The following is a 12,389-nucleotide window of genomic DNA, read 5'->3' on the forward strand; positions in this document are numbered from 1 at the left end:
GTAGCAGGAAACTCGCTACCGCGTCCAGCTTCTGCCACGGGGCCAAAAGGCTAGCGTCGACTGCGCGAACGTCATTGATTAAGCCGGAAATAGTTTCATACGGCGTTTGATTATTATTGAACCCTGTCTGTGTGCCGAGGTGATCGTAGGACTCCCCTTCACCTAACGGTCTCATTTCATCCTCCTGAATCATGAAGCGCGTCGGCTGGACTCGCCTCACTGATCTCCCTCTACCGATGTGGAGGGAGGCACATTTGCTTGCATTAAAGGCGAGGCCAGACGAGCGCGCTGCATCCCCCACTCTAGCTAGGAGTGTCCTCATCTCCCCAGGCGTGCCCGCAAGCAGGGCCACGTCATCTGCGTAGACTAAGTTGTTATAGTTTTTATTAAATAATTTGTATCCCACTTCGAGGTCGCATAGCGGGCGTATGACAGCCTCGAAGGTGAGATTAAAAATTATGGGACTTAACGGACAGCCTTGCTTAACGCCAGAGAGGATGGGGACAGGCTCCGTGAGACCGTTTCCCCCCCTGATACGGGTGGCGACCCCCCCATAAAGATTTTGAATTAAATGAATTATTTTAGTGGGTACTTGATGGCGACGGAGTGCGTCAAAAATAGCAGCGTGGGGGACCGATCTAAACGCGTTTGCGAGGTCTAACAAGGCGACGACTAACTCCTTTCCCTTTTTTCTAGCATCCGTCAATACCTCTTGTAAGATGAAGTTATGCTCCACGCACCCCTTAAAAGGGAGAAATCTCTTCTGGGAAGCGCTGATTCTATCATTGTTTCGCGCCCAGCCGGTCAAACGGTAAGCAATTACCGCCGCGAATAGCTTGGCGGTGGTGTTCCCCATCGTTATTGGACGGTAATTGCCCAGGTGGCCCCTGTCTCCCTTTTTGTACAGGAGTACAGTGTTAGACTCCTTCCAGGGGGCAGGGACCGACTCCAGCCTCAAACAGGCGTTGAACATTGTCGTAAGGACGTAGCAACCCGGGTCAGCGACTCTCAGATCGAGATAAGAGAGTCCGTCCGGCCCAGGAGATGAGTTCTTCATTTTCCAGAGCCGGGCCGTGACTTCCTCTCGACTGAGATCAGCGACCAGGGCGCCGTTGGAATCTTCATTTGGAGCCTGTCGCGAGAAGATGTCAGGCAATTCGACCTCACCGGTGTATGCAGCGTGCGGTGCGATACAACCGCTGAAGCCGCGCTGCCTGACGCGTCCTCTCCCGACAGGGAGAAACGCGATGTCGAAACCATCTGGGAAGCAGGAGCAATCTGTTGTCCCGCATTGGCCGGCTGGACGCGTCCAACCCTAGCTGGACCTCCCCTCCGTGGTGGTACTCGAGAGCTGAGGAAAGTAGCCACTCTTCTGGCTGCGATCTCCAGCTCTTCGACGAAGGACACGGACTCGAATCACCTCTTCGCGCTCGGCAGCGAATCGACGCTCGAAGGACGCACGGCGTTGACGGCGCGCCTCCGGACGCCTATTCGCTGCTGCGTTCCGAGGTGACGTCGTCCTCGAGACCGGCCTCCGACTCGTACCCCCCACGGGGGGGAGCTCCTCGCCGGTACTGGCGGATGCCGACGCTCCTCCGTCGTCATCCCTAGCTAAAATCTCGAAAGAATTATTTAAATTTAAATTAGAATTAGAATTATTGAAAATGTCGCCACCCCTATCAGTAGGGGAAAAACCCGTACTAACGGGACTCGCGCGCAAGGATTTGAATTTAATAGATTTCTAAGATCAGTTTCGTCGTCGACATTTATTCTGGAAAAATTTTAACTTTCCGGAGGGGAGGAGTTCGCGGTCCTCTCCCTACCGACCAATCGCCAGTCCCCTTCTCGAACCACCCCCCTCCGCGGGTTTCGTCTCCCAGTCGTGACCGCCTGGGGGGGGGGACATCCCTGGCAGTTGGAGGCGTCTTGTATAAGGGTGGTGATGTTGTTGTCTGTAGCTGTGGTGGTGTCCCTACTGTTTCGTCTATTTCGTGTATTGTTGTTGTTGTGTCGCTTGTGTGTCCCAGTGCAACCCTGTCGTCCCGTCTGGGTGCTTCTGGTATCGTCCTTTTCCTCGTGTGTCTCGTCGTCGACGGTCCCGCTACCGCCGAGGCAGATGACGAAGCAATTGGTGGTGATATGCAAGCCGTCATCCTCACACCCCCGCACGTGGTGGTGGTGGTTGTAGTCGTGGTCATTGTCACAAGGGCGTGGGCAGGAGTGGTTCCCCTAGATGGTGTTCGGGTTGTGGCTTTCCTCCTGCCGGATGCTGCCTCCGCATAGGTGGTGGGTGGAGGTGTCGACATCGCCCTCGTGAACATTCGCGTGCAGGGGATGGAAGGCGGCTCGACGGAGCCGAGACGCTTCCTTAAGTTGATGGTGGAGGTTGAAGGTGGAGGTTTTTTCTTGACCACCTTCCTTGTTGGTGATGGCCTACAATTTCACAGAGTCCGTTTTATTCGTCGATAACAATATTTTCAAGAAACGATAGACAAATATGCTGAAAATTTACGCAAAATGTTGAACAAGTGCAATTATAAAAAGCAAGTAGAAGGAAGATTATGGGACAAATTCCTTAACGGAATCTTCGACGATAATATAAAAAAGTTTTTAAGGAAAACTTCTTACTTATCATTCGATAAGATGGTAGAAAAGGCCATTGAATTTGCAAGAGTTAAAGAAATAAATTTTTACCTAAAACAAGCTCATTCAATAATAAATATTTACAACGAAACGAACGAGGGCAACTTTCATAAATTGTTAAATAAATTTGARTGTGTAGCAAACATGATCGAAGTACCAGATGATAAAGTAATTCTATTCTTCAATAAAATGGTCCATAGAGATGTTCATAAAAATGTCAAGCACGCCTATCCTTTTATCAAATTCCCTGAACTTTCATACGAGGAAATAATAAACCACTATCTTACTTATTTCTCTTCATCCTTTGAAAATTATTTACACAAAAGTCGATTTATATGTCGAAAACAATATGAAAACGAAACGATAGTGAAATATGCTGATTGTTTACAAAAAATATATAATCAATGCAGGTTTATAAGTCGCATGGAAGAAGAATTATGTGAAAAATTCATTAATGGAATCCGCGACGATGATTTAAGAAATTATTTAATTAAAAGTCCTAGCTTATTGTTCGATGAAACGATATTAAAGGCCATTGAATTATCAAAATCTGATTTAATATCGTATTATCTTGTTCCAGCACTTTCAAAGATTAGTTYTTACAATCAAACTATGGAAGGTTTACTTTATGCGTGATTAAATAGATTTGAGTATGTAGCAAATAATATTAAGGAACCATATGATAAGATGGTTTAATTGTTCAATGAAATGGTGGATAATGAAGTATATAGAAGACTCMAGAAGATATTTCTTTCTGTCAACTTCGCTGAACTATCATACAAAGAAATTTTAARCTATTATTTCCGTTATTTCTCTTTATCCAGAGATACTAATTTACACAGAAGTAGATTTATGTGTCGAAAGCAATATGAAGAAGAATCGATAGAAAATTATGCTAACAGTTTACGGAAAATATTCAGCAAGTGTTGTTATGTCGATTACACAGATGAAAGATTACGCGAAAAATTCTGTAAGGAATTCGCGAGTATGAAGTAAGAACTAATTTAAGTAAAGTTTGTGACCTATTATTCAATGCTATAGTAACATTAGCCGTATTTTTGCAAGAGGTAATCAAATTACTAAGTATCTAAATCAAGCTCTTTCAATGATTCATATTTACAATCCGAAAAAAGAAGGTATGTTTTATGAGTGGTTAAATACATTTGAATACGTAACAGATGTTCTCAACGTACCAGATCATAAAATGGTTGAATTCTTCATAAAAATGATAGATAAAGATTTACAAATGAGTGTCAAGATGTCTTTCCCTTGTGTCAACTTCTCTCAACTATCATACGAAATGATAATAAATTATTACCTTCGTTATTTTGCTATGTCTAATAAAACTGACCTACATAGAAAACGATTCAAGTGTCGAGATCAATATAAAAATGAAACGATAGACAAATATGSTAAGAATTTAAAGAAAATATATAATAAATGCGATGACMAAAGCARCCTCGAAGAAGAATTATGTAAAAAATTCCTTAATGAGATCCTCAATAAAAAAATAATAAATATTTTAATTAAAATGCCTGGCTTATCATTCGATGGATTAGTAATAATGGCTATTGCTGTTGAAACTGAAATAAAGTCTCAAAATGGAGTATTAAAGCTTAAATTTTCTACAGGACCTTAAACAGTGATCAAATAAATGAGAATAATAGAACTRTAATACAGTTTAATAYTTCGTCTTTTTYAATWAMCGAAAATAATTACCTAAKTAAAGAATATWACATTACTATTAGATCTTTTTCTACAAGAACAAGTTATTCCACAACAGTAAAATTCTKCTATGAACTATWTMAGAAGAAAAATGTTCAGCTTTAAAACATTACATTAACACAGGTAAACAAATTATGAAGTGAGCAAAAAAGCTGTGTTTCTATCYTTGAACARTATTCTCTCGYACRTTCTCGAAAAAAGTTTAAATATTTYGATTCTGATCTTACACAATTATGGAAATGATGATCTTACAATTATAAAAATATAATTATATTAAAGACATAAAAATTAATTTTAGACATTTAACTTTTTTAAAAATGAGATCTAAACAAAAGGTGATAAAATTTTTATCTGAAGAAAGATATTATTATATATTTCAAACTTTTACTAAGTAAAAATACAATTTATATTATTATTWWATATGTGTGTAAAGACGAGTAAGACAAATCGTTAGAATGTGKGAGAAATAGAGTRTCAGAGTATTAAATGCAAGCCAGAGTAGGAAACCGACCCGATAATCTAAATATSGAATAATCATAGACTTTCATACAGMAAAACATAMATWTCTGTAAYAACTGGTTCCTTTATGTAACTAAACAATCATAAAAATTTTTAGAATTCMYATATTTTGTTCGTCATATATCGTTTCGGWAAACTAACTAGAGAGAAGGAATTAAACATTCATGGAAGRAATCATTATAAGTGTTGTTTTAGAAGCCCAAAATTATAATTATTAGATGTAGAAAGTTCAAACGCTGCTCTGATCATAATTTAATACTTACCAAAATAATATGAGAATATTTATATATGTCACATAGTATTATAAGTTTCTAATATTATATAATTATATAATATTATTAATTATATATTATTATATAATAATATTATAATATCGTCAGAAGAGAGAGAAGAGGATAATGTAGTTGTTTACTTTGATCCCCGTTTAAATGTATAACATTGCAAGTACTATTTATTGTGATAATCGTTAGATACATTATTATCTCTACCAAAGACTAATGTAAAACGCTGAATAAATTTCCCCCACCACTTCAATGTAAAAGCAATACAATTTAAATCGATTAGTCGTTAGGCATACGTTAAACTGTTTGGATATTGATATCATTTTCGTACGTAAATACAAAGATACTTTACGGTTTCTAAGAAAAATCTTTAATATAAATTAACACTTGGATCCATTACTTAAACTTAAACGTAAAAGAAAACAAATAACAGAAATTATAAAACGTATACGTATTTTAAAAAAAAAATCTCGTTTCAAATTTTTTTTTTAAAGGTTATTATTAAAAAAAAATAAAGTTAGAAAAAAAAAACACATTAAATATTATCGATTTTCGTGCAAAAAGGAATGCAAAGTGTTTTTAATTAAAAAAAAAAAAAACAATGGAAATCGAAGCTATTTTACGCGAAGATGATCAAGTAATTGCTTATCTAAATGAATCTATTCGAATGATATACTATAACGAACAAAATGAAAAAAAGATTTTTTGGTGGTGGTTGAATAAATTTGAGTATATAGCAAGTATAACTGAGGTACCAGACAATAAAATGGCTGAATTATTCATGGAAATGGTGCATGTAAATATCCACAAGCGTGTCCAGAGAAAATTCCCTGCTGTCGACTTCACCGAACTGTCATACAAAGACATAGTAAGCCATTACATTTGTTACTTTAATTACTCCGATGAAATTCTTTCGCACAGAAAACCTTTCCAGGATCGAAACCATTATGAACAAGAAGCCATAATAAAATATGCTAATATTTTACTGAATATGAGCAATAGTGATTTTTATAGAAGTCGACTGGAAAGAAAAATAGTTAAACAATATTGTAATAAATTCAACGACATGGAACTAACAAAATATTTCAAAGAAATTCCTGACATATCATTGCGTCGCAAAGCAGGTATTAAATTTGCAAAAGATATTGAACTAGCTTGTTATATGAATCCAGCTTTTTCAATGATAAAAATTTACAACTCAAAGAATACAGGAAATTTTCATGATTGGTTACATAAATTTGAGTATGTAGCAAGTATAACCAATGTACCAGACGATACAATATTGGAATTTTTCAATAATATGGTCGACAATGATGACCATTCGGCCGTAGAATTGGCCTATCCTGAAATCAAAGTATCTGAACTTTCATACGAGAAGATAATAAATTTGTACCTTGAGCATTTTGATCCTTCCCATGATTTACATAAAACGCGTCTTCTTTGCCGTATACAATATAAACATGAAACGATTGAAAGTTATGCTAATAGTTTACGAAAATTATCTATAAAGTGCTCTCATATAAGTGAACTAAATAAAATACTACGCGAACATTTTCTTAATGGAATACGCGACGATGAAATACGTATCGTTTTAAACAAATTTACCCGTTTATCATTTGACGAAATGGTAGAATTCGCCATTGAATTAACAAAAATAAAAACAATGACTACTTATCTAAAACCAGCTGTTTCAACGTTGAGAACTTACAATGATATTACGGAAGGTGAATTTTATGAGTGGATAAATAAATTTGAATACGTAGCAGATATTATCGAGGTACCAAGCAATAAAATCCATGATTTTTTCAAAAACATGGTGCATAGTGATATTCATGCTTTAGTCAAAGACCCTTACCCTAGAATCAAGTTTTCATACGAACTGATAGTAAACCGTTACCTTCGTTGTTTATATGAAAAAAATGAATTGACTTCACACAGAGAACGTTTCATGTGTCGTAGACAATATGAACATGAAACATTACAACATTTTGCTAATAGTTTGTGGAGAATACAACATTATTGCCAATATAAAGATAACTTCGACGAAAGAATACGCGAAAAATTTCGTCATGGAATCAACGACGAGAATATAAAATCTTATATAGATAAATATCCTGACTTATCATTCGATGTAATGGTAGCAATTGCAATTGCACATTCAAATGAAATAAGTTTGATGGAARATGAATAAAAAGCTTAAAAGACTACAGATACTAAGACAATAGACAGATAAAAAAGGATAAGCGAGCTGAAATTCTGAGCAATTTTTTATCTTCTACACTTCATGAAAATAATTATCTAATCGACAAATATCACATTACTTTAAGATCTTCTACGAACACAAGGTATTCCGAAATAGTAAAATTGTTCTTTGATATATATTAAGAACAAAGCTGTTCGTTTCTAAAACATTACATTAACAAAAAAATGAAGGACAAAATATGAAGGGAGCAAATAAGTCGTGTTTCTATCTTAAAACAGTATTCTTGCGCGTTATTGAAAAATTAAAAAATTCATTTCTGGATCTTAACAATTAGGGAAATTTATTTTTATTTATAACATAAAAATTTGTTCCGGAAAAAAATCTTTTGTAAAAATGAAATGTAAAATAAGAAATTATTATTGTTATTTTTGTAAGAGAATATTGTTATTTATTTATATTTTGTACAAAATAGGCACACAATTTATTTTTATGTCTGTAATGTATATAAGATCGAGTGAGATATATTTTAAGTATGTGTTCGACAGAGAGTTTGAGTATTAAACGCAAGTGAGAATAAAATGTAAACAGTTGAATAACAATAGTGTTTGATATGGCGTGCTGTAAACAAAATAAAAGATAAAAGATCTTAAGGAGTTAGCGTTTAGTAATCAAACAGCGTTCTAATCTTATTGTATTAGTATTTGTTTTTGTATTTTATTTATAATAATATATTAAATTTTGTTGAAAAGAGACATTTTTTATCTACAATAAACCTACCATCAAAATTATCGGAATTCCTACTTTGTGTTTGTCAGATACCCTTTTTAATGATTGACTGGAAAGAAAGAGTTCCAAATCACGAAAGAAATGATTATGAGTAGTACAGGAAAAGGCCTCAATTAGAACTTTTTAGGGTGAAAATAAAGTAAACCTGGTCATTGTTAAAAACTTATCAAAATATTGTTAGATTAAACAATACTGATCAAAATATTATGAGAATATCATTATACTAATATCATAGATTCTTTTTAATAAATTTATAAATTCATAATTTTATTTTCTTTTTTTTTTTAACTAACTCCATACATCTTTACAATTTGTCCGTAAAAATGTGGCAAACTTTTATATAATTGTGAAAATACTTTAATCTTAATTTACAGATGATAGCCGAAAGATTTATTGCGTTATAGGATCTGGGGTAAGAGATTCTCTTAAGAAAAGAATTGGGCATTTTATTCCTAAACAAATAACACGTGGTGGTTTAAACTGGGAGATTTTGAAATTCTTTGGAAGTACTTTCACTCCAACGCGCCACTTCTGGTTAGGAGAAAGACATTTGATTGATCAATGATGAATTGAAAAAGGACTATGACCGCCCTGCGTCTCTTTTCCCCCTCCATGGGGGGTATGACTGATTCATAGGATATAAGAATAGAGAAAAAGGAAAGGAGTAATCTTATTAAGGGGAAAATAGCATATTTTCAACAATTTTTTTTTTATATAAAAAATGGAATTCTTATTTAAAATTTTTATAATATTTAAAATACATATTTAATGAACATTTTCTGAAATTTTTGTTGAAAAATATTAAAAACTCAGCCATTGCGACGTCATGTCCGGTGACCCCATTGAAAAAAGTGCTTTCGCGTTGACAGCAGAACTCATGAACGGTGGGAGTCTTTTAGTGGGAAAAATAGGGTCTCTTAGTGAATACCTAAAACTAGAAATTGGATGAAGGAAAAAAAAAATTGAAATTTGGATTTTTGGCAACGTATTTGGCAAGAACATTCAAATTTCGCTACAATTTGTACCACATTTTGGTTTCTTAAAATTCGATTTGATGAAAAAAAAAAAAATCCTTCGTCCAAGTCCTTGTCAATAGTATCTCGAAAACGTGTAGCAGATTACATCAAGATTGATTACATAGTTTTCGAGAAATCTCGACAACCGACTTTAAAAATAGCGTTTTGAGTGATGATAAAAGAGCCATTTAAGAATGTAACTTCCCAAGGCTCTATCTCTTAAACTGTTACTCATATCGACTTCAAAATTAAATACAATATTCTACATAAGTTGTAAAATTTAAAAAGATAAAAAAAAAAAATGAATTTTTTGAAAGTCCAGAACCCATGTAACCCCTTAAGCATTATTATGTCTTATGTCTTAAGTCCTTTTATGTCTTCTTATATCTTATGTTTTACGTTTTCTTATGTCTTACGGTTATCTTATGATTATGGTTATGTTATTGTGAAATCTTATGTTAAGTGAGTTTATGAGAAATTAAATATATGTGTATATTAAACTTTCATCCTGACAAATTATCATAATATTATTTCATTTATTCATTACATTGGTAAATTTATTATTATTTCTATTAAGGACAAATGTAGAACGTTGAATATTTTTCCCTCTTCACTCCTATATAAAATCAATAGGATTTAAATAGAATAGTCGTTAAGCATACGTTAAACCGTTAATATATTACTTACAATTTTTAACATTTATTTTCATATTAACTTTATAGTTTTTTTAAAACAATTTTTAATATTTGTTACGACACATTANATTAACTTTATAGTTTTTTTAAAACAATTTTTAATATTTGTTACGACACATTAATATCGGTTATTTCCATATAAATGTGAAAAATATCATAGAAAATATAAAACGTATACGTGTTACTAAAAAAACATTCATTTCAATTATATTAGGAGAAAAGTTTATTGATGTTATTGGTAAAAGAGAAAAAATCAAATCCGAACACAATAATCTTACAAAAGATTATATATTTATGTAAAATAAATGATAAAAAGGGTTTTTTCTTGTGATAAAAAAATGAGTAACAAAGATTCATTATTCAATGTTAATCAAATATCTTTGTATGTAAATCAAGCTCTTACAATAATGCAAATTTACGAATCAGAAGAAGTGGAAAAATTTTATGTTTGGTTAAATAGATTTGAATATGTAGCAGATATTATCGGTGTACCAGGAGATCAAATGATTGAATTTCTTTATGAGATGGTGAATAAAAATGTCTCTAAATGTATCGAAAATATTAATTCTTACGTAAATTTTAATGAACTATCATACGATAGGATAATAATCCGTTACCTCCGTCATTTTTATCCCTGTGTAAATGATTTACACAGATCACGTTTCTTTTCTCGTAAACAATATGAAAATGAATCTATTCAAACATTTTCTGATAATCTAAGAAAAATATATAATAAGTGCAATAAAATATATACAAATGACGTAGAAGAAGAATTACGCGCACAATTTATTTACGGAATTCGCGACCATGATATTGCAAAACATTTAAATAAAACTCCTGAATTATCATTCGACGATATGATAACAAAAGCCATTGAATTTTCAAAAGATAATCTAATAACGTATTATCGAGATCAAGCACTTTTAAATATTGACATTTACAATCCAGAAAAAAGGGAAAGTGAATTTCACGTTTGGTTAAATAAATTCGAGTATGTTGCAAATATTATCGGAGTACCGGATGAAAAGATGATCGAATTTTTCAATAAAATGATTGATAATGATGTCCATACATGTGTTAAAAATACATACGCTTCTAAGAACTTTTATAATATTTCATATTCAGAATTAATGGAGATTTATCTTTTTTATTTTTCTCCGTTTGAAGTTGATTTATACAGGCAACGTTTTAATTCTCGTAAACAATATGAAAGAGAATCGATAGAGGAATACGCATATGGATTACGAAAAATATATAATAGGTGTTATAAAAAATATGATAATAAATTAGAAGAAGAACTACGCGCCCAATTCATTTACGGAATTCGCGACAAAGATATTGGAAAACTTTTAAGTAAAATTTCCGGATTATCCTTCAATGAAACGGTAAAAAAAGCCATTGAATTTTCAAAAGTTGATTTAATGAAGTATATTGTAGATCAAGCACTTTTAAAGATTAATATTTACCATCCAAGGAAGAAAGGTTTTTTTTATGCTTGGTTAAATAAATTTGAGCATATAGCAGATATTATCGGGGTACAAAATGATAAGATGATCGAATTTTTTAATAAAATGGTACATGAAGATGTCCATAAGAGTGTCAAGAATACTTATTCTACTATTAATTTTTATAATCTTTCATACGAAAGAATAATAGAATATTATCTTCTTCATTTTTCTTCCTTCACTGACTTTGATTTACACAGAAAACGTTTCTTGTGTCGTAATCAATACGAACAAGAAACTATAGCAAGTTATGCTAATAGTCTACAAAAAATATATAATAAATTTTATTTTAAAGCTTGTTTATTAGAAGTACTATGTGCACAATTCATTAATGGAATACGCAACGAAGAAATACAAACTCATTTAATTAAAACTCATGGATTATCATTCGATGAAACGGTTGAAAAGGCCATTGAATTGGAAATGAAAATAAATAATTTGAAAAGTGAATAATCGAAATTCAATGAACAATTGGAATTAAACAGTAAATAAATGAGACAAAATAAGTGTACATATAATAATTAGCGTCAATTTAAAACGTTAATAATTTATAAAAATAATCCAATTAATCTAATAATATCACATTACTATATAATATTATTTACTGGAATAAATAGTATGCCTAATCAGTATAACTTTTGCATGAACAATGTCAAAACAATTGAGCTCCATTTAAAACAATAGATTACTCAAGAGAAAAAAAAAGTTTTTACTGTCCTTAAATAGTAATTTTGCACGATATCAAAAATATTCAAAAATGTAGTTTTCGATTTTACACAGTTAAAGATATATTTTTATAACTAATGTAGGACATAAACATTTATTTTGTAAACCAAATGTTTTTAACAATAAGACGAAACTAGAAAGTTGTAATATTTATTAGAAATATTATCGTTATTTATTTATATTTTGTTCTAACAAAAAAAAACACAATGTATTTCCGATATTTATAATTGTACCAACGTATCAAGTTGCCATAATTACATCTTGTAAGTGTAAATAATCAAAGTGAACCT

General features: G+C 32.6%; 1 protein-coding gene across 1 annotated transcript in view; it reads right to left on the minus strand.

Moving 5' to 3' along the window:
* Positions 1–2,306, minus strand: part of LOC106792653 (mucin-5AC-like) — a 4,708-nt gene extending 2,402 nt beyond the window's left edge. The window contains exon 1 of the mRNA XM_014759148.1: positions 1,905–2,306. Within this exon, the coding sequence (XP_014614634.1) occupies positions 1,905–2,306 (402 nt within the window). The remainder of the gene's footprint in view (positions 1–1,904) is intronic.
* Positions 2,307–12,389: the final 10,083 nt, after the last annotated feature.

The sequence above is a fragment of the Polistes canadensis genome, unplaced genomic scaffold (assembly GCF_001313835.1).
Source record: "Polistes canadensis isolate GaletaPanama2010 unplaced genomic scaffold, ASM131383v1 scaffold_525, whole genome shotgun sequence".
Lineage (NCBI taxonomy): Eukaryota > Metazoa > Arthropoda > Insecta > Hymenoptera > Vespidae > Polistes > Polistes canadensis.